This window comes from Drosophila ficusphila, unplaced genomic scaffold, assembly GCF_018152265.1.
Source record: "Drosophila ficusphila isolate 14025-0441.05 unplaced genomic scaffold, ASM1815226v1 contig_197, whole genome shotgun sequence".
NCBI classification, from domain to species: Eukaryota; Metazoa; Arthropoda; class Insecta; order Diptera; family Drosophilidae; genus Drosophila; species Drosophila ficusphila.
Genome location: NW_025064091.1, coordinates 1,817,079 through 1,841,643, shown reverse-complemented (window position 1 = coordinate 1,841,643; position 24,565 = coordinate 1,817,079). Strand labels below are relative to the sequence as shown.

Genomic DNA, 24,565 nt, shown 5'->3' with positions numbered 1-24,565 from the left:
TAAAACAAAAATAAACTAAAGCAAAGTTATGACAATCTATAACTGGACGACTGCATTAAAATCTGCATTGGAGAGATCTGAAAAATAATAGAAAAGAATATATTCTGTTTCTGTATTGTGAAACTTAAAATCTTGGCTAAGGAAATGAGGTCGAAATACTCCCTGCAAGGGCTTTATTATCTGTGGTTTTAAAAAGACTTTAAATATTGTTAGGGAAAGAATTTCAGCTAGTCGTTTTAGAAAGCGATACCTTTAAGATGGTCAAGTTGATAAATATATCTGCGAATAAGAAAAGGCGGAAACATACATACGATTTTCAATTTTATTTTTGCATTTATTTTTCGTTTTTTTTTCTCAGTGTTTTTTTGTTTCTTTTATTATGTTTTTCTTTAACGTTAGTAAAATATCCAACAACTATAATTGTAACTAATAGTTAAGCCAGAAAAAAATATAGGAGTTGCTTCTTTTCATTTACAAATAAATAAATGTGTCTTGTTTATTTTTATTATTCTTTTATCAAAATGTTGGTGCAGTGAAGGCGTGGTTGTAGTTTTCAGTAGCTGCTTTTGGATTTGCCTGAAACAAGTTACAAACTGTACACATCCTCTTTCGCAGAGTGTAGAAGTGAGTGTAGGGGTGTTTAAATATCATTTACATAAATACAATAAATAAATAAATTACATAATATATATTATATATGTAGGTATAAAAACAAAATAGGCAACAAAGATATATAGCAAATTTAAGAGGGATTGCTGGGGCTGGTGGAAAAACGCCCGACTTAAACTACAAAATACGCACAAAATAAACAAATGAAAACAAAGTTTCATACATAACTCTTCTTTTTTGAGACTAGTTTTTGGCGATTTTGGCAAGCCAAAAAAAAAAAACGCAAAAATGTCTAATTTTAAACGAACTTCGTTAAGGTCCTTTGTGCCCTTGGGGAATTCCCGGCTTCTGGGTTGGTTGGTGTCTTGTCTGGGAATTCCCTTTTCACGGGTTGTAATGTTTGGTTGGTTGGTTGGTATCTTGGCTAAAGGATAACAATGTTTTTTGGTGTTGTTGCTGCTGATCGCTTCCTCTTTTTAATTTTTAAATTTTACTACTAGCATTTATCATAAGTACGTTTTCACAATGCAGATTTCAGCTTCGCTTCGCGTCCCCCGTTCATTTAATTAATTAATAAATTAATATTACTCTTTTTAAGTTGCTAAAAAGGCATTTTTTAGCTAGTGTGAATTTTGTGGTGCGATTGCGTTTGTTTTGTTTTCATCGTCTTAAGTTTGAAGTATCCATTGTGGGTTTGTTTGTTTGTTTTGTTTTCTGTTATTTTTTTATGAAAAATATTCCACCAGACGAATTTGAAATATATATTTAGTTTTCATTCCCGCGTTTCATTTTGTTTGTTTATTTTTTACACACAACCACAGAACACTGTCCTTCGGCAAACCAATAGAGTAAGAGGGGCCGATGCATCGCACATTTCAAAGAGAGAATTATTGAAACATTTATCGTTGCTGCCGCTGATTGCTTTGTTTATCCTTACAAAAGTATATCCTTCCACTAACTAGTATAAGTATCTCTTGCGTTTATCCTTGGATCTGAGGTTTTTTGGTTTGCCGAAAGTTGTTAGATTCATTGTTTTTCGTCTTTTTTTTTTTTTTGTTTTTTTTTTTTATGTGTAGCCATCGAAGTTCGTTTTTAATATGTACATTCATCTGTTTTTGTATGCACTGTTGCTCCGTTTTTGTTTTGGTTTCTGCTTTAAGTTAGGAGTTAGTTTTGTTTTGCATTTAAGTTGAGTTAAATTAAGTAAATTTGTTTGGATGCAATTCTACGAAGCGTTCCTAAGAGTTCGTTTGCAGGTTGTCCCAGGTCCCCTCGGTCTCGTCCCGCTCCCATAGTCGTGTTGGTTATTGGTGTCCATCTCGATCTGAGAAGTGCGCCGGAACTCCAGGAGCGCTGGCGTCCCCGACACTGCGCACCTTACGGTTGTCGTGGAGCACGGATTGGATTGGGCCTTACGCACGCTCGTAGAAAAGTATATAGGCACTGGATGAAACGAGATGGTTTTCTGACAAGGCATCGCTGACGCTGAAAGTGAAGAAGGTAAATAAAATAGGATCTCAACGAGTTTGGAAATCAAAGCTTGAAAGCAGCAAACTGACTTCAGCTTTAGGTGCATCAATGAGAAGGATATTAGACTTACATATTATCATTGAACTCGTGCCACTTGCGGGAGACGGGGTGCTTGCAGAGGGCCACGTAATGACCGCCAGCCGTTGAGCCTTCCGAGCAGACAAATATTTGCATAAATACTTTCACAGAATTGTAAATGTGTTCGGAACTCACCCATATGATTGGATATCGCATAGAGTGAGTAATGCACATTCGAGTTGGAGTTGGCGCCATAGGAGCCCATGTTGAGCTCGCTGTCCGATGTGGGGAACTCAACGATGTTGGACAGCTTGCTCCAGCGTGTCTCCGAAAAGCGCTTTAGGTCTGTAAGAGATTCGTTTCCATTAGTTCTGGCCAACAATATATTAGATTAGAGGATTAGAGGTAAAAATGGATGCGAGACTTACGAATAACCAGGTATTTGGGGAAACGCTGAATGGTGAAGCTCTTAGTGCATTTCCGCCGCGTCTTGCACTTGGCGCACGTGGGCATTTCGTCGCCGTCGAGGACTTCCTCGCGGATAAAGAGGTCGAGACAGGCCTCCAACTTGCAGCGGGACGAGGACGGCAGCGGTACGCTCAGATCCCAAAACGGGTCGAAGGTGACGCTGGTGTTGCCGCAGGTGGTGCACTTCAGCGTGCTCTTCAGCTGGCCCACGAAGAGGTCGCGCACCAGCGAGTTCTCGTGCCGCGTGTACCACTCCCAGGTGAGGTCCGCCTTCTTATTGTCACTGCGGAGCAAGAGCAAGCATGTGTCGGATGAGCGGAGAGCAATTGAAAGTTATTCGACCTGTGCACTCACCTGAGATTATCGTCAATGTTGAGCGTCTCACCCTTGACGCCCGAGTTGAGGGCCGAGTGCAGTGAGTCGAGGAAGAAGCGCAGGAACTCCTGCGCGTCCTGTTGGTTGTAGTCGCTGTACATGCGGTGCTTGGTGGAGAAGGCGCGCTTCAGCTCCATGGGCGTCACCGTGTGCACATTTGATGTCCACATCTCCTGGATGAGTTTGGCAAATTCTGTCAATCAGAAGGGAAGGAGGCATTAGGGGGAAAGCCACGCACAACGAACATCGCTTGGAGCTCAGCTCACCGTGGAGTATCTGCTGATCCTTGGTGGAGGAAGAGCGGGAGCCGTGGTGCGACCGCAGGAAGCGGGTCAACTCCTGGGTGTGGCTCAGGCACTGGATGACCGAGTTCATGAAACAGGTGTTCCCGATGTTTCGCAGACCGCACAGACCTGCGGATGGGCATTTCAGAGAGAGGATTCGGATTAATTTCAATAGACAGAGGGGCAGGCAAGGCCGTGGTCACTACTCCCCAATTGGGACACGTGCGCGTGCATTCGCTATCGGTAGGTAGGATCTACCATCCCCGCCCGATCCTCAGCCGACTGTAGCCACCTCTGCAACGTCCCCACGCTCCGTGGTGCTGGTGTTGCCTCAGTTTTTGATTTTAGTTTACTGTACTCTAAGCTTACACGGGGAATTTCAATAGACTTTTCGAGAAATGGGAACGATGTTCGATAACAGGTGTTTCTGGCTACACTTTTGGTTTTGCTACTTTTCATTTTGACGAATCCAACAAATGAAAAGTATTACCTTCATTGATTGGCAACCAAACAGCTAATAACCTTTACAAAAAATCACTGACCAATTTAAGCTAAAGTTAATTCCAAGAAGTGTGCAGAAAACGGTTTAACTTAGCTATGTAGTACATCCTCTTCCCCATTCTGTACATGATTCCGGCGTGGATCTAACGTACCTTCCGACTTCTCGTTCCGCGACGAGGAGGCGCTCTTGTAGCCGTCATCCGAGTTGTGCTTCAGGGACGACGAGTTGAGGGCGGAGGAGGAGCTGGCGCTGCTGCGGCTGGTGCCGCTATCCCGGTCCCAGTAGCGACTAGACGTGGGCGTCATGGGCGGCAGGACGCCCCTGGCACTGCTGCTGCTGCCAGTGCCGCTCCTCGCCGCCGTCTGTGCAACAGAGAAAATATCACACATGAGTATCTTTCGCAACTACACGGAGGTTCCCGCACCCAAATGGCAACCTGGCGATTGGTTTACAGTGAGGAGAGGTCTTTCAAGTGGTATCTACAGTAGTTTGTGGGCATACAACGTTTTTCCAAGAGAACAACTAAACTTACGCAAAACGCATCAACGAAAACATTGTACACCCACATTAACAACATTAACAATGCACAGGAATTAGGAATCAACTTTGCAAATTCGATGCTCTCCCTTCACTTTCACCCTCGACAGGTGCCCATTGGCTTGGGACAGAAGATTAATGGTTAGTTCGTAGGTAAAGCTAAGTTAGTAAATCAAAGCAACTAGCAATCAAACGGTTAGAGTTAAAGGAAGGAAACAAAAGTAAGTCGAAGTTAGTTGAAGTTGAAGTGGGAGTTGAAGTTGAGGTGTTCTTGTGTGTGTTTCATAATGCGGATGATGGATGGAGAGTGAGAAGAGACAACGACAGCGACAGCGACAGCGAAAGGAGACCAGCATGCACGTCGGTAGCTAAATCAAACAAACGATAGACGATCAGGTTAAGGTTAAGGTTAGGGTTAAGGTTAAGGTTAAGGTCAAGGTTAAGGTTAAGGTTAAGGTTAAGGTTAAGGTAAGGTAAAGGTAAGGTTAAGGTAAGGTAAGGTAAGGAGGGTAAGGTAACAAAGGAACACAGTGTGCGGGATGGATCCAAAAGATGAAGATGGAGTAATTCAAATATACGCTCTAGCTACGAGTTGGGTCGCAAATTCAGCTGCTGCTCTCGCCAAGTGCAAGAATTGTCATATATCATAATCGGAATATATAAAGTACTATACGATACGAGTATTTATATAAGAAGAAAACGGAATGGAGACAGTAAATAAAACTAAACTGAACTGATCGGTGACCTGGCCTAGGACCGACTTACACTATCGCTAGCGGAGCTTGAGGCTGAGGCTGAGGCTGTGGCGGTGACTGTGGCGGTGACTGTGGCTGTGGCTGTGGCTGTGCCTGTGGCTGTGGAGACGGAAGACGTCGCTGGTGTGGCCGATGCACTGGCTACAACACCAGAGGTTGCTGCTGCTGCGGCGGCTGCTGCATCGTTGTTTACCTTGGAGGTCATGGAGGCCAGGCCATCGCACTCGCTCGGCGGCCGGCTGCTGCTGTGGGCTCCTCTTACCTTGCTGATGGGCGAGACCACTGCGGTGGCGGTGCCTCCGCCAATCGGGCCCCTCAGCGCAGATGATGACGTCGCTGCCGCAGTCGCCGGCGTGCTAACACTATTCATGGTGGCCGTCGTCCTGTACGCTGCCCTGGTCAGGGAACTGCTGTAGCCGGCCGCCACGCGGATGTTGTCCAGGTCGCTGCTGTAGCGCTGCTGCAGGTTGCCACTGCTGCCGCCTCCCTGCGACGCGTTCCTGCCTCGGTCCGTACCGCCACCGGCACCAGCAACGGACCCGGATCCGGATCCAGATCCGACTCCAGCTGCGGCTCCTGCTCCCGATCCCAATCCCGATCCCGCACCTGAGCCACTCCCAGGAGCTGTTACCACGCCGGAGCCGGAGCCGACGCCCGTCTGCCTCTTCTGGCCACTGAGACTGTTGAACTTCTCGATGGAGGCCTTGATGCTCAGCGAGTCGATGCCGTACTTCCTGGCGTTGCTGCTGCCGCTGTTCCGGCTCTCCGATCTCCGGTCTCCGACCTCGCCGTTGGTCTGCCGGTAGCCGCCGCCGCTGAACTTCTCGTAGCTGGCCGCGAAGTTCGAGTGCGCCGAGGCAATGATGGTGGACTTGGGTCGCGGATAGCGGTGGCTGCCCACCTTCGAGCCGCCCGGCTGCTCCTGCTGCTGGTGCTGCGCCTGAGAGGTGCGCTGCTGCCGCAGCTGCAGCGGCGGGGTGATGGGCTTAAAGTAGCATATGCTCGACTTGGTGGTGGCTCCCCCTGCGGCCGATGCCCCTCCGGCTGGACCTCCGGGGCCACCGGTTGCCGGCGGGTCGTCGCTGTCGATGTAGCTTATGTCGTCGTGCTGCTGTTGCTGTTGCTGCTGCTGCTGGCGGTGCATGTTGTTGTTGCCGCCGCCGTTGTTCAGGTTGCTGCTGCTGCCGGCGCTGTTGTTGTTGTTGTTGGTTGTGGTGGCGTGGCCATTCGTCATAGCTGCGGCTGTTTGGTTGTTGTTGAGCGGCTTCAGCTTGCCGAAGCTCCTGGTAGACGTGGAAGTTGTGGCCGTTCCCGCTGCTCCTGCCGTGGAGCGAGCACTGTACTTGAGAACTCCGTTGCCGGTGGCGTTCCTGCCGCTGCTGCTGCTGCTGTTGCTGTTGCTGCTGGTGGTGTTGTTGATGGTGGTGCTACTGCTGCTGGTGGTCGCTTGCTGATTGCCATTGAACATGGGCGCGCGTCGCATATCAACCAGCGTTGGTGCCCGGCTCCCGCTGTGGCCGTTGTGGCTGTTGTGGTTGTTGTTCCTCGAGTCCTCCCCGGCTCGACTCCGCTGGTGGCCCTGGGACGCGGTCGTCTTCACCTTGCTGGCGGCCACCAGGGCGTGGGCCAACTCGCACTCGGCCTTGAGGAACGTGGGGTCCTTGTAGCTGGACACTAGGAAGTAGCGCTCATTGGCGGCTCGCACCGGATTCGATTGGCTGCTCGTCGTGGCCGCCGCCGGCGTGGAGCGGGCCTGTGTAGCTACTCCGCCGCCTCCGCCGTATTTGGCTGCCGCCAGGGCGGCGTGGGTCTTGCCCACAGCCACCGAGCCCCCAGGAACTGTCGAACTGTGCTTGCCCTGCACCGGGTTCTTGAGGCGAGGGGCAAGACTGCCGGCTCCCCGTCCCGATAGCGATGATGTGGCGTTTCCTGCGTTTCCTCCCGGCGCCGACAGCACCGAAGCAGCACTGTGTTCCGATGTGGCTACTACCGATGATACTGCTCTCGTTGCTGGCTGCGATTTGGTCTTCTTAATGTCTAACATCATTCGACGGATGGTCGCCGCACGCTTCTTCTCTCGCTGCCGCAGTTGCTCCTCTTCTTGCGATTGTGGTTTTCCAGCGTTTATTTTTGTTGCCTGCCTACGGTTGAGTGGATACGAGATTTTGTGTTGTGTTTGTTTGCTTTTTCCTCGCCGCCTGCCAGGAATAAACTACTCTCGACCAACCGGGTGATCGTAATCGTGATCCTGTCCTGCTTCGCACCTGCTTCACGACGCACTCTCTATCCTAAGCAAATGGGTTTTGGGTGATTTGATTTGATGATGATTTCTTTGGGGGCTTTGGTTTGGTTTGTTTTAGTTTTAGTTATAGTTTTAGGTTTAGTTGGGAGTATTGTTAGTTAGCCTGCCGTTCGATGCGACTTGAACACTCGCTTTAAAGTTTAGTTTAAGTTAGAAGGGTAGCAATCTGCAAGAGTTTAGCTAAAAATACATAGAAATGTAAACTTGATTAAATGATGATCGGCTTTAGCTGGCTTTTGCTTGCTAGCTGACGAACACACAGAGGGTGGAATAAAATGAGAGGCGTAGTGGTCTGGTCTGGTCAGGTCAGGTCAGGGGTCAGGTCAAGGTCAATGGTTAATAATGGGGTGGGGGGTTAATGGGTTCTTATTTTTTCGCACAGGCCATATTATTGTATTGGGTTGGTTGGTTTTGGTTGTTTGGTTGGTTGGTTGGTTGTGGCACATGCAATTAGTTTGGTTTTCGTTTTGCGAGGGGCAGCGCTTCTGTTCTCCGTCCAGCTTCTGGCCAACATTTTTACCTTGCTGCTGTCGTTTAGCTTAAAAGTGGCCGAGGTGCTCACATCAGCACTGTCCGCACTTTCCTGCCCCACACCAGCATCATCGGTGGTGTCCTGATTTCGTTCGTAAATGGCGTTTCTTTTGGGCGAGGTCGAGAGCAGCGAAAGACCGTTCAGCTTGGCCTCCAGCCCTCCTGCTCCTCCTCCTCCATTCGATTCGCCCGCCTTGTGGCCATTTGTGGTTGATAATGATTGTGTGGTTGCTGGGGCTGGTGGTGGTGGTGGCGGCGGCGGCGGCGGTGGAGCAGCTGCTGCAGCTACTGGCTCCTCCACCTGGCTGCGCCGCGTGCGATTGCTGCGGAGTGTGAAGGTGGCCGTGGGCACGTCGCCGCTGCTGCTGCTGCTGTTTATCGAGTACTTGCCGGATCCCAGCCTTCCCGTGGAGCCCGTGGAGGCGTCCCCGCCCGCATCGCTGCTGTTGCTGTAGAGGCGGCTGTAGCGACTGCTGCCGCTCCGCGGCCTCTCCAGGGTCACCGTGCAGGTGGGCGTCGCCTCCTTGTTGCTGCCGCCGTTCTCCAGGTCCGCCGCCTCAGAGTGCCCCGACCTGGAACGTGACAGTTCACAGTTGGGTTTATAGTTGGCCGGGCTGTACTTTTCGTATATGTCCAGTCCGGAGGTGGCCACCAGACGGGCCAGCGATGGGGATGAGCTCGAGCTGGACAGCCGCTTGCTGCCATCGCTTTGGGCCTCTCTGCTGCTGCCGCTGCCGCTGCTGGTGATGCTGTTGTGGCCACCACTTCCTCCGCTGATCGGCGGCTTCTTGGCGGACTCTTGGCCGCGCCGCAGGCCGTAGTCCTCCCTCTTGGCGGATCCGCTCGAGCTATCGCCGTTGGTTGCGATCTTGGAGGCCGACTTGCGCGGTAACTTTGGTTTTTTGGTTTCGGTTTCGGTTTGGTTGGATTTTCGATTTGGAACAGTTTGACGAGTGTTTTTTGGCGAAACATTTACAGGTGTCAATGAATTGGTGGTGGTGGTGGTGGTTTTTTTTTGTTTTTGATTTGGAGTGACGGTGGGCGGTTACGTTTAACGGTAACGGTAAACGGTAACGGGAAACGGCAACGACAAAACATGTTTCATGTTCATGTTTCGAATGTCAAAAAGTTTATAACAAAAACAAAATGTAAAGAAAAGAAACATCAATGATATGGTCAATGGCTGGATTGTACACAAATGATCGAAATAATAATTATATAGATGAGGGACAAAGAAATGCGTCAGTGGCCTAATAAATAAATAATTGCACTCAACTCATTTATCTAGATATAAACATATTAACAATAATATCTATATCTCTGTCGTTATTTGAACAAATGTATTGATAAACTGTGTATTTAAAATTCAAAATCTAAGGCCAATATATCACTTAATATTTAATAACTTTATGAAACTAAATGTTAAATCACATAACATGTTTTTTTGACCTTATTTTCTTTAAGAAAGACTCTTATGTACATACAAAAGCTGCGTATTTCGATAACAGGATATAATACGCTGGATTTCAGAACCAAAATGACGTTCAAAACCAAACTTTTTCGATTTAGTTGACTAATCTGCGTCAAATTTTCGTGAATTATCTTTAGAACGCTTGAAAATACCTCGTTTTGGATTGCACTTTTTTGTAACAAATTGTGCGTCTGAAAATAGTAATTAGCGCACTAATAGAACTTTCCGCACGTATGACTTTTTGTCAACAAAACGACAACGAACAACGAGAGCGACCCACCTACATAATTTTGGATGCCAGATGTTAACAGAATGTTGTGACTAAAAGTGCGAAATGTCAAGGGGAGGCGTCTCCCGAATGTTTTGTCTTGCCTTCCTCCTACCAAAGAAAAAGAAAAAAAAAACAACAAGTGAAGTAAACTTCACCATGTGGTGTTCTCTGGGGCACGCACACCCGCGCAAACACACGCACAACCGCACACAGACAGCGATAGCCCCATTGCATTAACCTTATTGCGAATTCTTTGGGGCGGCTGAGGAGGGGCAGCGGATGACACAATTGTTGGTGTTGTGGCCTTTTGTCGTTACATTCCCGTTGTTTTAGTTGCTGGCATTGGGTTGTTGTTTTTTTTGTTATTGGATCTGTGCCAACAAGTGGTTCGCAGCTCGAGTCAGTTCAGCTCTGTTCACACACACGCATTCCATTCCTGGGACCATGGGTGTGAATCCAACTGTACTTGTGACCGTAAATGTGACTGCGACTGTGACTGTGATTGTAACTGTGCCTGGGCAATGACGCATCTGGCTATGTTTGCAGGGGCGCAGCACACAGAAAACAATTTGCATGCCAAAACACAATCACTTTTGATATTTGTATATCAATTTCCGCCAGATACAAGCGCTAATCAATTTCTTGATTCAATTAAAAGTTTAAAAAATTTACAAATCAACACCAAAGTTTCAAGGTTATGTCTTTATCACTTGACAGGTAATAATTGCGTACACAACACATATATTACATATTACCATTGATTCGTATAATTTTTTAATTTTTATTAAGCCTATCAAAATTTAAAAAATATTAATAGATAGCATATCGATTTAAGTTTGGTTACACTGATTGCTACCTTATAAATTTTTCATTCATGAAAAAAGCTATCCCGTCCAGATCGGTAAAAAAGTAAACGAGGCAGATCGGATAGATTAATATTAATATTATAGACCAGATCCATATCATAACAACCGCTCATCTATGGCAGCATCAGTTTTGCTTTGGTCGACTGTCCATATAACCAAGTGGATCTTGGGATCACATAAAATCTGGTATTCTGAATTCGGTTTATCAATTTTTAGGGAACCTTTATTTATTTTTGAAGGTCAACACGGAAGCAATTAAATTAATCGATAAGCAAAGTGATTTTCCTCAAAAGTGTTCACTTGATAATGTGAACAGTCGAAAAAAGAAAATAAGCTTTCCTTGCGCTCTTCTCCTTGCTAAATGAGCAAGTATTCCTCCTTCCTTAAAATTCCAAAACTGTTTAGGTAGCGATCACTGTATCGGTGTCCGTTATCGCATAGTCCCTATGTTTGCCGACATAACTATACACACTTTTTATCTATTTGCATAGTGTGTGTGGGTATGTGCCTTTTTATGAGGGGTTGCAGGTGTGGGTGGTTGAATGTGAATTGTGTTGTTGCAGTGATAATATCCAACATAAACAACACAAAACAAAATAATCAGCAAAACGAAAGAGCCAAAATGAAATGAACAAACAAACTATAGAAAGGGCTAAAATAACGCTGAACGAGGTGGAATGTTCGGCGGGATGGTGACGAATGCCTTCGGATTTGGCGGGCGGGACGGGTCTGGTTTGGGGAAAAGATCACCACAAACCGGGACGTGGTGGTTGAACAAACCGTGAGCCGTGAGTGAGTGTTGTCTGTTGTTGGGGTTTATTTTCGGAATCGAGTGCAATTAACCGAAAGCGGGAATATTTTAACTGAATTAGCTGATAATACAATCAAACGATTTACGAAGCAGATGCCAATGAAAGCTCTAGAAATGGCACAGGATATTATGGTCTATCTCACCAGCTTTGCGAGCCTTTTAAGTATGCCGTCTACATGTTTTTTTAAATGAAATATTACATTTCTGGCTAATTTATAAAGTTCTGACCTAATTATTACAATTTCGATTTTTTAAGTTCGGTACCATATTTGTGTTGACCTATAATGCCCAACATTAAAACAGATATAGCCATCTTAATACGTTTTATGTTTCCTTACAAACATTTTGTAATGACAGCAATCAAAACTAACTTGATTCCCTTCACGAACATAATGTTTTTCGGCTCTTGCTGGTCGATGAAACCTTTATGAGTGAAATGGGACTTCTCAAAATATGACGATACATAACGCAAGATGATTTGGGGGATTGGGTAGTGAGTAGAGTTATACCAAGGGCCCAGCATACGGGATACTTAATCGTACAGAGATTTAACTGAAAACCGAGAGGTCAGCCACCAAACTTAAGAGTAATCGACCGTAATCGAGGATGGGTGTATCGTAAGTCAAGGTTGTTCTTATAAAGTAGTGCAACTCACTCCGTATCGGCTGTACGTAGGTGAATCATAGCTGGAGCCGCTCAGATAAGAGGAGGTGGTGCGATAGGCGGACGAACTGCTGCCGGAACCGCCGCTCAGATACGACGACGAGGTGGACCCAAGGCTGCTCCTTTGCAGGCTGGAGCGCGGCGCATACGAAGAGCTGGCGGAGCCGCTGCTGGCCGAGTACGTCGAGTACGAGCTGGGGTAGTAGCTGCTGCCGTAGCCCGAGGACGAGTTAGAGCCGCCAGAGGAGTTGGGCAGCCACTTGGACAGGCTGCTGCCGCGGTCGTAGCTGCCCGAGTAGCGGGAATAACCGTTCGTGGTGGCGCCTCCGCTGGAACGGTCCACCGCACCACTACCAACGGTGGTGCTGGAGCTGCTGAGGAGGTGGCTGCTGCTGGAGGAGCTGCCGGTGGTGGAGCTGCCGCTGGTGGTGCCGGCCGACGATGTGCCGTAGAGACTGCCGCTGCCCGCCGCTGACGTTGACGATCTACGCGGCGCAATTACACGCATATTAGTGGCAGCAGCGGCAGTGATCCAACCCCAGGTTCAGGATGAAGTCGAAAGAGTCCTTGATTAGTTATTATTGCACCACGTGGTTTCGCTGAGCGACTGATCTTAATGGTCGTCTTGCTTCCGTTTCCTCTGGTCTCGTCTTGCTATGTATGAGGCTTTAGTTCCATTAGTGCCAGCTTCGATCTTCAAAATATAAGATAACGCCAAAAATACTAATTAGTTATTGTTAGCTTTGGTAAAATCAATTCTTAACAACAAATGAACTAACGAAGTTAAAAGTTTGTAAATAAAAATTATAATCGAGCTTTTAACTGGCGCCCGACAAGGGTCTTGGTGAAAGACCGCGAAAGGATACGTCCCGTGCAGATCGGGGAAAAATGTCCGACTTTTAAAAAAAACTGCACCGAACAAGTGAGAAACAAAACCAAAACACCCCGGATATTGGTGTTTTAGTACAAAAAACTGTCATTTAAAAAACGTTACAAAGTTTTACCAATAGTATCTAACTTTCCAACTTTTTTTCAAGGCGCTTCTTAAGATTAACCTTTTTAAAATTTTTTCTAATCCTCTCAAAAGTTGAACAATAATATGTCATTAAACTTAATAAAATTAAATTACACAATTCGCCGCAAAAAAAAAAAAAAAAAAACACAAATCCATATAGCCTCTTTTTTGGCCTTTAAAACCTTACCCGCCCTTAAGTTAAACTAGTCACAAATAGGAAAGGTCTCCTTTTATACTACTAATAATTGTAGAAAATTAAAGCTTTTTTTAAGCAAATCGATGATAAAAAGAACGAACATTTTGTTAGAATGAAATATAAAATAAACAACCTTGCGAGTCTTCTAATGATAAAAAAATCTGTAATTTGGGAAAATTGTTCGATATAAGCAATGATATCAATGAATCAACACATTCCGGATATTGAGAGAAATACATACTGTCATTTCTGGCTGCAGGATGGATAAGAAATGTGTGCAAATACAAGGATCCTTTATAAGGAGTTACAGTAATACAACGGTAACTATTGCTGAAACCACTTTCGCAAGCAACGGACCGGTATTATCGCAGGACAGCTAATAACAAACGTGATCAAGGAACTTCTACCAAATTGTAGGTCAGCGGAAGGAACACTATCTTTCGTGCCTGAAGAATAGGGCATTTCCTTTCGCAATACAGACTTTGACTCTGTTATGATGCGACCGAGGAGGAAAGCGTTTACGTCCAAAATACTATTGACCCGACCAAACGATAGACTAAGCATTAATTGCTAACTTAACGTGTATATGACAGGAACTCAAATATAAGAACCATAATATTGACAGCAACTACCAATAACAATAAAGAACGTCAACAAAAACAGCTACGGCGGTAGAGACGGTGACGTCGATGTAGCGAAGCTTATTTATCATAAATTATTGCTAACTTAAGTAAAATCAGTTCCTTATTCAATAAAATAGGTTTAGCTTTTTTTTATTTTAATAAAAATTCTAGTCGAGCTTTTAACTTATGTGTATCTTTACCTGCTTATCTTTATTTACATTATCCGTGAACTCCCCTTGGTTTTGTTTTTAAACTTAATTGCTGGTTAAGTGCTACATCTAAGACCCGTTATTGTTGCTGCTATAGTTTTTAGCAAAACTAAAAAGAAAAGGAGTTGTAAGAGAATTAGTAAGCCAGTTCATATCCCTCTCTATTAAAATGAAAAACATGCATAATTTTTGCAAGTCACATTTAGAGAAGATTAAGTCGTCCTCTCATTAAAGTAAAACCTATGACAAGGGAAACTTTAGATATAATAAGCTAATATAAACATATGTTAAATAACATACATACACAAAGATGGAAGACTTTAATAAAAATTAAATAAAGGCATAAAAATCGCTTAAAAAAATATATTTATCAACGATTTTTTAAATGTATGGAACACATTAAAAACCTTCGTATGCGTTAATAATAATAATAATTTGCATGTTTAAAACCTTGTGCTTTTAACCGTTATTTACATGTGGAAAAGTGAAGGCTATTAAGCGCAAGGTTATCTAAAATTCTGAGGGATGCCAAGGATAATGCGAAATTTTTTCAAGGGGAACTCGTGCGCTCCCCCTTCTTCATCCACCTTTCCACAATTGATTTTTCGCAAACGCAACACTCACACACACACACTAACACAATAATCAATTAATTAGGCGTTGGAAACATTTTAGCTGGTTGTTATTATTTTAGCTCTAGCTTTTTTAACCTTATTTTTTCTTCTGATTTAAATAAACAGTTAGGCGGAAATTAAAACCTATCAGTTGCTGCGTCACTTGTTTACAATTGCAAAATAAAAATTAATAAAAATAAAACGGTATTCCCGTTTGTCATAACAACAACAGTAGAGGGGTTGGGGGTGGTTGGCCTTATGCGGTAACACTAAAAATGAAGTTAAGTGTGTGTGCCGCCAGGCAGTCTACGTTCCCCTATGAGAAAACCGTTGCTTATTCCATACATGTGCATGTTTGGTGGGTGGCGGTAGGCTTAACTATTATAAAATGGCCACACTATCGCGAATCGATCTTTCGTTCATAAAATACTACACCTACAACTCATTCACACACACGCACTTAACAAAAATAAATGAAATTCTTCAAGTTCACACAATCACATTCGTCAACACAGGTGCAGGTGAACTTTTTCGACGGTTACCACGATTTAATCGCTTTCTTTGGACACAAAATTTATACATCCTCTGCACGTCAAAAATCGAAATAATTATGATAAAACCAACAACAAAATATAAAAACGAAACGAAATGAAATTCTATTTATAAAGGCGCACACACACACGCGCTCATGTTTGGCAGTGAAATGTGAGAGGGAGAAGGGGAAAGCCAGGAGTAGTAGTAAAACAGCGACTATACCATGCGAGCAAGCGAGAAAGCACTATTGGCGACACAGTCACACACACACACAGATGGCAGGCAGCGTACGAATTACGCAAAGTGAAATATCTTTCTCAAAATGGAAAGTGGAAAAGTGACGACGACGGCTATTGTGCATTTTTCAGACATCCACTGGTCCATTAAAAAAAAAGAAAATATATAATATCGCACTGATATGGGAACGAGTTAAATAGGGAAAAATTTGACCGCAAAACGAACATCACGAGGCAAACGAGGTCGCGCGGCCGAAAAAACGTGTCTCGCTTGTTTGCATCTTAATTTCGATGCCAAATAGCTGTCAGCCTCGATTCGCATTGCAAAATCGTTCAATTTCTGTTGATTTAAAACAATTTTCAGCACAGCACAAAACTCACTTTTAATCGGATTTTTTTTTATTTTGGCCAGTGTGACCAAACGGCTAAAGCACCAGCACTAGAGCTGAACAAAAACAGATTGAACACTATCGATAATTATCCTGGAAGTCTACCAATTAGTGTCGCCAACGCTAGTCTGTTTGAACAATATCGATATAAAAAGCAACTTTTTTTTCCCATATAAACATAAATACCCTCTTTCCACACAGTCCATCCGTGTGAAATACTTGGTTTTTTTTTACAGAGCTGAAACTCCGATTCTAACAGAGCACATCCACCATTTCTCATCCAATTTTTTTTAAAGGGATTTGAGAGACACCATAGCTTCAATACCCGAATTCTATTGTGGCAGGGTGTCCTAAAAAAATTTGTCAATGTGTATAAGAATAATTCGCGCCGAGCTGCGCTAGTATATTTAGTACGAAAAACACAATTCCTAACTATTTTTCTCAGATATTTTAGCGCTCTTTATAAGAATCACGTTTATTTAACTTTTCCTCTGGTAATCGATCAATTACATCGCAATATATCCAACATTTACAACAACTAACGCCATTAAATTGAGCAGTTAAGTCCTAAACTTTAGTTGTCAAGATTGCTCGAAAAAGTCTGTAGGGATAGCGAATACAGACTGAGATTCTGCCATAAATTCCAGGCACAATACCAATCGGAATTGTTGCAATTGTGAAGAACTTTTAAATAAGTTCTTTACCACGAAATCGGTTGGCAGATGTGCTCTATGGGAATCGGAATTAAACATTTATCAAAATTCCAGAGGATAATAAAAGTCGCAGAAATCCCTTAAGTAATTATGAGAACTACCAATACCTACCCGAAAACAATTATAATAATCCAAAATTGTAATAATTTTATTATAAAAAGCGCCAAAAGTCTGTCGTAAAATCAAAAACCCGTTTGTTTTAAATGTTGTATAAGTCAGTAAGAAATAAATAAGAATGGAAAATTTGAAGACCCATGAATGATTATGCTCAGTATTTTAATATTTTTTATTTTATCACACTCATTGAAAATAAATTTTAATCTAGTCTTGGATGCGCGATGTTTGTAACTATCGATGTTATCGATTGTGCTCTTGTAGGTTTGACGGTTCTACCAGCTCTAGTTTTTGTGTGTGAAAATTCTGCGAAAAATATTCTGTTCAGAGTTTTTTGGACAACAATCCCGCGAAGCGTCTTAACTTTCGTTGTTGTGCCGCTCAGCTTATTGCAACTGGCCAGTTGCGTTTGTGGATTCGTAAACGCAACGCAGACTATGAATTAAAAGCTGCACAAAACGAACTGTCGCGTCGCATTACGTTTCAGTGTTGCCAACTTTTTCAGAGTGCCGGGAACCTTTGCCAGCCAAAACGGACGCTTTGCAGACGAGATGTGCAAGCCGTTGGATTGATTTATATGCCCTTTCGATTGGGTGCGCTCCAGATACTCCGATCTTTGGTCTTCTCCCTCTAAATTGGGCAGAAGAACACCGGCGAACGGACGGATTCTAGCCGGAAAACGGTCAGGCTGGCAACACTGCCGGGGAACAAAATGAAGTGAATCTCGGAAAAAGGCATAGAAGCTATTGGAAAAGCCAGACGAAAGCCAGGCGATAAATGTGCAAATGCGAGTGGCCAGCGAAGACCTTTGTTTCCCGTTCCATGACGTTTTGTTGAGTTGCCCGCTGCTCTGAGTGGTTGTCATTTTTGGTCATCATCATTACCATCATTGGCATCATCAACGGAGGTCGTCGTCGTTAAGCCACCCACCACCCACAAACACCCACCAGCAAAACGGCCTTGAGGGAACTCGACCGCAGCATCTTGTCATCCAATACTTGATCTTCGATTTGGTTTGCGCATCCCATCGCACAGTTCAGGTGGGTTATTCATCTCAATCCGAGTCGGAATCCTGCACTCAGCTCCCAACTCGGTTCCCTGCAATCCACAGTTATGTCATCCACCGCCGGCAAACGCAAGGAGATCTACAAGTATCTCGCACCATGGCCACTGTACTCCATGAACTGGAGTGTCCGGCCGGACAAGCGATTTCGGCTCGCACTGGGCAGCTTCATCGAGGAGTACAACAACAAGGTGCAGATCATCAGCCTGGACGAGGACACCAGCGAATTTAGTGCCAAGAGGTAGATCGCAAGCACAAGTCACAAATAATGATATTTCTTAACCTTTATATTGTTCCCAATTTTGCTCTTTATTATGGATATTTTCATTCTTAAAACCTGTGGAATTTCTTTAAAAAAAAAAAAAAAAAAAAAATTTCTTTGAATATCTTAAAAAATATACTTCCTAATTTGTTTCTAGGTTTTTTTTTTATTTTTTGCAGCATTATTTAGTATATAGTATTTTTAAAAAACGCAGAGTCTTAAACTACTTGTAATACTATATTTTTCGTTTTAAATCAGTTCCTATAAATATTAAAATTGGTAAATTTAATTAAATTTAATAAAATTTCAATTCGCAGTTAGTTTACTGAAGTTGCACTCCAAAAGCGAACAAAAACTTTTTCCTAATTTATATTGGACAGTCTTGTGCAATTATTTATTGTACAATGATAACCCCTTTGGCTTTGTCATCATTCTCGACATAATTCATGTTACTTCAGATGTGTTCTGCAAATAAATGTTATGTTTTTAAGATTTATTATCAAGTTAAAAATCAATATCAGCACCTTCTTCGGTTGTTTAGTTTGGACTTTAAAACGAATTAGGAAATTTACAATAGTTGTTTCATCATTATCATTTTTGAATGGAATATAATTTTTCACCGTACGATTTTCTCTTTCCCGAACTAGCACCTTTGACCATCCATACCCGACAACCAAGATCATGTGGATCCCAGACTCCAAAGGCGTCTATCCGGACCTGTTGGCCACCAGCGGCGACTATCTGAGAGTGTGGCGTGCCGGCGAACCGGACACGCGGCTCGAGTGCGTGCTGAACAACAACAAGAACAGCGACTTCTGCGCTCCTCTGACCTCGTTCGATTGGAACGAAGTGGATCCCAACCTGGTGGGCACCTCCTCGATAGACACCACCTGCACCATCTGGGGACTGGAGACCGGACAGCCGCACGCCCGGGTCTATGTGGCGGGACACGTGAAAACACAGCTGATTGCCCACGACAAGGAGGTCTACGACATTGCCTTCTCGAGGGCAGGCGGCGGTCGAGACATGTTTGCCTCTGTTGGAGCGGATGGATCGGTGCGCATGTTCGATCTGCGGCATCTGGAGCACTCGACCATTATCTACGAGGTGGGTAGGCTGTCTGCTCGTTGATAATTTACCTTGGGGTCTTAGAGCAAGTTCTAACACTTCAATTAAATACGCAACGAGACAAGAAGTTAAATTTGTCATGCCGGTGATTTTTTACCCTTGCTGAACAGATGATCTTCCTTATAAAAGCTGTGCGATATTTAAGAGATAATGTGTTTTATGTAACTCTTTCAGGATCCTGCCCACACGGCGCTGTTGCGCTTGGCCTGGAACAAACAGGACCCGAACTATTTAGCCACTGTTGCCATGGACTCGTGCGAAGTTATAATTTTAGATGTTCGTGTTCCTTGTACACCCGTTGCAAGACTGAGCAATCACAGAGCGTGCGTCAACGGTATTGCGTGGGCGCCGCATAGGTAAGCCCTCCTTTTATTTCAGTTTACTCCACTCCTATTACAGTGCTCATCCTCGAATTTGAATTTGCTTTTCAGTTCCTGTCACATCTGCACTGCCGGTGATGATCACCAAGCACTGATCTGGGATATACAACAAATGCCACGTGCAATCGAGGATCCAATTTTAGCCTATACAGCTGCCGAGGGCGAAGTCAATCAGATCCAGTGGGGCGCCACACAGCCCGACTGGATAGCCATTTGCTACAACAAAGCGTGCGAGATCCTGCGGGTCTAAGAGTCAAATTTTTGGTCTGGCCCTGGCTGTAGCACATGGCTGCACTTGCTGAACAACGCACAGTCGAAAAGCAAATAGAAAAGCCAGTAAAAACACACACACTACACCCACAAAAACACACACATTTGCTGTTGGTAATTTGGAGGCGGTTAAGCGGAAAGGAGTGAGCTTAAGTTGGATCGGTTCTGTCAACACGCTTCCGCAGTTTGTTTAATTTTATTGTCTAACAAGAGAGAAAGAGAAAGGAGAAGGTCGAAGTAACGAAGAGAGGGCTTGGGAGAGAGGGAGAGATATAAGGAAATCGAGGGAGAGGGAAAATGTATTTTAGAATTCATAGCTTAGTTGATTATACAAGTATGTAAGTCAAGTCTATAAGGTATAACCAAAATATGTATTTCTAATTGTAGTTTATTTCACACTTGACAAGACCCCCCACCCCTGCAAACTTCAACCGACTTGAGGCGCTTTATTTAATTTAAATTGAACTTGATTATACAAACCCAAGTGGAATAGAAAGAAGCATGAATGAGAAAAAAACATATACATTAAAAGAAAAACAATGTCCTACCTCGTTTTTTCAACCATAAATGTTTTTGAGTCTGGCCAAAACAGCAACCGCAGCAGCCACAGCAATACACAGAAAGAAAAAAGAGAGGGCAAGAAAATAGACAGCAACAACGCTTTTTCGAAATATTTTTACTTTGTTCCATTTTTGTATGAGAACCAAAAACCAAAAACGAAAAACAAAAACCAACAAAAAACAAGAGAGAAATAAAAACAAAAGCAAAACCATGGACTTAAGCGAATGCAAAACAAACAAAATACGAAATGAATTAAATAAATAAGCGAAAATACTTACATATATTACAGAATAAAGGCGAAACAAAAAGAAACGGAAGACAAACTGCACACAACACAGCTAGAAACAATACTATTTAAAGATACAAACTAAAAGCAAAAGCAAAAGCAAAAACAAATACCGAAATATATGAGCGAGAGAGAATACAAGATTGTTGCTATATCCATTTAACAAACGAACGAAAGAAAAACAAACAAACAAACTATGATCATTTCAAACCCTCCATAAATAATCTCAAATCCCAACCACATCCAATACTTTCCACAGGACAAAAGCGACTTTTCCAGATCAAATCGAATCAATTTTTTTATGTATCTTGTAATTTATAGCGATTTCACAACTTATATATAAAGTTATATATATACAGAAACAGAAACAGAAAGCAGTACCGATAATCCCGATGATCATGTATTGTAAATACAGCATGAAAGGCAAACTTTTTAACAAACAACCAGAACAACAATCAGAAGCCGTAAAACTTTTGAACAAGACTTAGGCCCTGATTTTGTATAGCCATTTAAGAGGCCTCCCAAACCCAAACCCAAATCACCACTCAAAAATCTAAATACTCCCCACAAGAAGTTCGCCACGAGAAGAAGAGGTAGAAGAACCGAAATCGAATTGAATCCTTTTGATATTTTGTACGTTTGTAGACATCGATTAGAGGCATTCTCATTGTTTCGGCATAACACGGTTTCCGTAAAAAAAAACATCAACAAAAGCGAAAAAACAAAGTTAGGATATGATGTACTCCAGTTTCTTTCTCTTCATTTGTTCTATTTATTGTATTATCCGATTTACGTTATATTGCCATGTAACTACATTTATATATGTAATGTATATGTACACAGGACACTCTCACAAACACACACAAGCGCGTATATATAGACATCCGATCAGGCTGAAGAGGTTACTAGAAAGCTAATTGATTGATCGTTGGATGGATCACAAAAACCAAACAAAACAAAAGGACGACGAGGAGCTGGAGAAAACAAACCAAAACAGACAAATATTTAAATAAACCATTTTTAAATAATGAACTCAGAGCTTGGTCTCAAATTAAATCGGGGAGATCGGCAGGCGGACAAATGTTGCTGATATCCACGACGCCGCGGAGTGTTTCCTCTTGTTTTCCGGCATCAGGGGAAGTGTTGCTGAAAACGGTTTGAATTCTTGTATATTATTCAGGAAGTTCACTATATCCCATAAACATGCTTTCGCACTCACCTTTTAGCCGGACTCTTCTTGATGGTCAGCAGCTCGTTGACTTTCAGTTTCTTCAGCTTGACCATCAGATGACCCGTGATCTGGGACCGCTGCACGGTTGACTCATCCGGCTTGACCTCCTCGTTGTAGGCTATTTGGAATATCTTTTTCTTGACGGTGACTCTTGTGTAATTGGTTTGGACGTCCACGTCAATTAGCGAAGTGTCCAGGTATCTGCGGTGCATATAATGGTCCGAGAAAAAGGATTATTCAACATGGAAGGACATAACGGTAAAAACCATGTTAAAACGAGAAAAGGATTATTCAACTTGGAAGGACATAACGGTAAAAACCATGTTAAAACGTTTTCTGTTCATGGGAGTTCTTAATAACAGGGAAAGAGTCTTAGTAAATTGTAACTAAATGAGGATACCCTTTCCCTACTTTTGGTCATCTAACAAAGGAGTCGAAGGTGTCTTCGATTCCTGGGTTCTAATAAATAAATATAATCTGCCCTCCTTGTTGGAATCGCATTCAGTGTCAAATCAGCTGACTTTGCTGAGTGATAAGGCCACCCACCTGTACACCTCCAACTCGAGCAAGTAGTGATCGGCCTCGTCCTGGAAGTTGAAGGGCAGCTTGGCCTGGTTGAGGTTGTAGGGTCTGCCGCAGGGGGCGAACAGGTTGCGCTTCCGCGCCGGCGGGTCCAGCGGCGACTTGGGCTCGTGCCGCTCCCGACCCAGTCGATGCTGGCGGGCGATCTCCGTGCGGATCTCCGGGCAGTGCTCGCTCTTCGCCTGCCAGAAGGCCTTGAGGCGCTCCTCCTCGTCCTCGATTCCGGCACAGTGCTCCGCCAGGGCGGACTGCTGCTCCGCCACGCGGATGCGCTGCTCGTCCCGCTGAATGGCCTGGTCCGCCTGCTTCTGGACGATGATGGCCCGGTTCCTGGGCAAGGTCCGCATGGCTTGGAGGCGCTCGGACGGCGTTATCTCCAGGCAGTCCAAGCTACTCAGTTGCGGCAAGGTGGCCACCACGTACTCCCTGTAGTGGGGGTAATCCACGCAGGGATTGCCTATGAGCACCAGCTCGCGGAGATGGTGGTTGCCGCGCAGCGACTCCACGCTGGTCAGCTCCCCGATGAAGTTCAGGGTGAGATCCAGCTTGTGGAGCGACTCGCAGCCCTCCAGGTTCTCCACCCTCTCGATGTTGTTGATGGCCACATTGAGGTACTCCAGGCGCTTCAGCTTGTGCAGGTTCTCCAGGCGAGCGATGAGGTTGGACTGCAGGAGCAGGATCTTCAGCTCGCGACACCAGTTCTGGATATGCTCTATGACCTCGATGTCCTCCTGGTGCAGCGAGATCTCCTCCAGAGTGCTGATCAGGCGTTCGTTGTGCTCCGACTTCTTGCGCACCAGTTCCTCAGTGACTGCAATAGGATTCAGATCCGAACAAGGCAAACCTTCCAGAATTTTAACTACTTACTGAGCACCATGATGACGAGTGTGTGATGCAAGGAAATGGAGTGGCAAGTGGCAGGTGGAGTAGTAGAAGCAGAAGGGGCAGAGCCTACGTGGTTGCTAGGCATTTTAACATCCCTTTCCACTTTCCCTGTTATTCTGCCTTGTTTTTATTTGAGTAGCATTCAAAAGAGTTGCTTGGTTTTAAACTAAAATGAAACCAAGGTAAAACTTTTATAAAAAAAAAAACAGAAAAGTAGGAGCCTAGATCGACTCAGATGCTCATGGTTATCAGAAACTTATATACTTTACGCCATAAAGAGGAACGTTCTAATGGTATAAAAATAATCAATTCTCTATTTTATTTTCTGCACAAAAATACTTGATGGGCTTAAATGATGGGTTTAAATTTAAGGAAAGCTCTTCGACTCCCAGTGTTAAAATACATGGTGTCTATTAAAAAATTGTTTGAACGAAATTAAAACAAATATACATAGTAAAAGCTAAATAATAATGAATGACGAATTATTGTTTAAAAAAATAAGTCTAATTTAAAGAAGTCGGCTGGAAAACTTCACTTGAGGTTGAGAGAGTGGAAAAACAAAATCCTCCTGCCTTTTATGGAGGGAACAAGTAGTTCTGGAAAAAGTGTTTGTCCCTTAAATGCCCCAATTCAAGATTTTCCGAATCGAAGGAGTACAGCATTTTTGAAGAGAACCTTGCACAGAGCTTCTGAACATGAACCTTAAACATAAAGTAAATCATAGACGCGGAAATGTAATGGTTTACAATCAAAGCGCCTTTCAGAATTTTACCAGAACAAAGACCCGAAATATAAATCGGCTACTTTTCAGTCCTGCTTGATCTAGAAATCACTCACGTAATCGGTCCATATGCCTCAAGTTATATAATTAAAACAGAGCTAATGGCAGAGTGAGCAAAAATGCCTGAGGATTCTGCGGGGACTTTTTTTATTTCAAAGAAACAACACCATAAGGATGTGATCTGATGTGAGCAAGAGAAGCCTTATACATACATATATTGTATTTTTGGACAATTGCCTGGCATGAAGAAAGCTATATAATAAGACAAATTTAAAATTTATGCTTCCTTTTGTTGTAATATTTAAAAAAAACTGAAGATGAAAACGCAACTAAAAATAAAATAAAGTCTTTCTAGCCAACGGTAAGCAATTAAAAAAGAATTTTAAAAGTTGTCTTTGTTAGTTTTTGATTCTGATAATATCGATAAAATCGTTTGTTAACCGGCCAATTAATTTAGAAAAGAGGTAAGTGAATTCATGCTTACCTTATTTTATTTTTAA

General features: G+C 43.6%; 3 protein-coding genes across 8 annotated transcripts; 1 reads left to right on the top strand and 2 right to left on the bottom strand.

Annotated features, from left to right (window-relative positions):
- Positions 1-304: 304 nt before the first annotated feature.
- Positions 305-15,880, bottom strand: LOC108100926 (ubiquitin carboxyl-terminal hydrolase Usp2). 5 transcript variants are annotated; one of them, XM_017205064.2, is made up of 11 exons: positions 15,802-15,877; positions 14,028-14,145; positions 11,986-12,687; positions 7,901-8,803; positions 3,938-4,148; positions 3,267-3,413; positions 2,980-3,193; positions 2,586-2,908; positions 2,353-2,502; positions 2,210-2,288; positions 305-2,094 (listed from the first exon to the last, which is right to left on the bottom strand). In XM_017205064.2, the coding sequence occupies exons 3-11, from the start codon at positions 12,499-12,501 to the stop codon at positions 2,022-2,024; spliced, it is 2,616 nt and encodes an 871-aa protein (XP_017060553.1). In that variant the 5' UTR covers positions 12,502-12,687; positions 14,028-14,145; positions 15,802-15,877; the 3' UTR covers positions 305-2,021. The 5 variants fall into 5 exon arrangements, with proteins under 5 accessions (XP_017060553.1, XP_017060554.1, XP_043063280.1 ...); XM_017205065.2 differs by lacking the exon at positions 14,028-14,145 and having other exon boundaries at positions 15,802-15,880; XM_043207345.1 differs by lacking the exons at positions 7,901-8,803; positions 15,802-15,877.
- Positions 15,881-16,887: 1,007 nt separating this feature from the next.
- On the top strand, positions 16,888-21,618 carry LOC108100934 (DDB1- and CUL4-associated factor 7). The gene is made up of 5 exons (XM_017205076.2): positions 16,888-17,676; positions 17,748-17,940; positions 18,609-19,068; positions 19,264-19,445; positions 19,521-21,618. Exons 2-5 carry the CDS (start codon positions 17,750-17,752, stop codon positions 19,717-19,719), a joined length of 1,032 nt encoding a protein of 343 aa, XP_017060565.1. The 5' UTR covers positions 16,888-17,676; positions 17,748-17,749; the 3' UTR covers positions 19,720-21,618.
- Positions 21,591-23,358, bottom strand: LOC108100933 (protein tilB). 2 transcript variants are annotated; one of them, XM_017205073.2, is made up of 4 exons: positions 23,267-23,358; positions 22,364-23,210; positions 21,806-22,018; positions 21,591-21,750 (listed from the first exon to the last, which is right to left on the bottom strand). In XM_017205073.2, exons 1-4 carry the CDS (start codon positions 23,274-23,276, stop codon positions 21,633-21,635), a joined length of 1,188 nt encoding a protein of 395 aa, XP_017060562.1. In that variant the 5' UTR covers positions 23,277-23,358; the 3' UTR covers positions 21,591-21,632. The 2 variants fall into 2 exon arrangements, with proteins under 2 accessions (XP_017060562.1, XP_017060563.1); XM_017205074.2 differs by having other exon boundaries at positions 21,591-21,732.
- Positions 23,359-24,565: the final 1,207 nt, after the last annotated feature.

Bases quoted from the DNA above. Each gene is read 5' to 3' on its own strand.
- LOC108100926 (XM_017205061.2), bottom strand. From the start codon at position 7,125: ATGATGTTAGACATTAAGAAGACCAAATCGCAGCCAGCAACGAGAGCA. The intron at 3,414-3,937 runs GTACGTTAGATC...GCCCATCCGCAG, and splicing joins GCGGAACGAGAAGTCGGAAG to GTCTGTGCGGTCTGCGAAAC. The intron at 2,095-2,209 runs GTAAGTCTAATA...CTTCACTTTCAG, and splicing joins CACGAGTTCAATGATAATAT to CGTCAGCGATGCCTTGTCAG.
- LOC108100934 (XM_017205076.2), top strand. From the start codon at position 17,750: ATGTCATCCACCGCCGGCAAACGCAAGGAGATCTACAAGTATCTCGCA. The intron at 17,941-18,608 runs GTAGATCGCAAG...TTCCCGAACTAG, and splicing joins AGCGAATTTAGTGCCAAGAG to CACCTTTGACCATCCATACC. The intron at 19,069-19,263 runs GTGGGTAGGCTG...TAACTCTTTCAG, and splicing joins ACTCGACCATTATCTACGAG to GATCCTGCCCACACGGCGCT.
- LOC108100933 (XM_017205073.2), bottom strand. The intron at 22,019-22,363 runs GTGGGTGGCCTT...TATGCACCGCAG, and splicing joins CTCGAGTTGGAGGTGTACAG to ATACCTGGACACTTCGCTAA. The intron at 21,751-21,805 runs GTGAGTGCGAAA...ATAATATACAAG, and splicing joins AAGAAGAGTCCGGCTAAAAG to AATTCAAACCGTTTTCAGCA.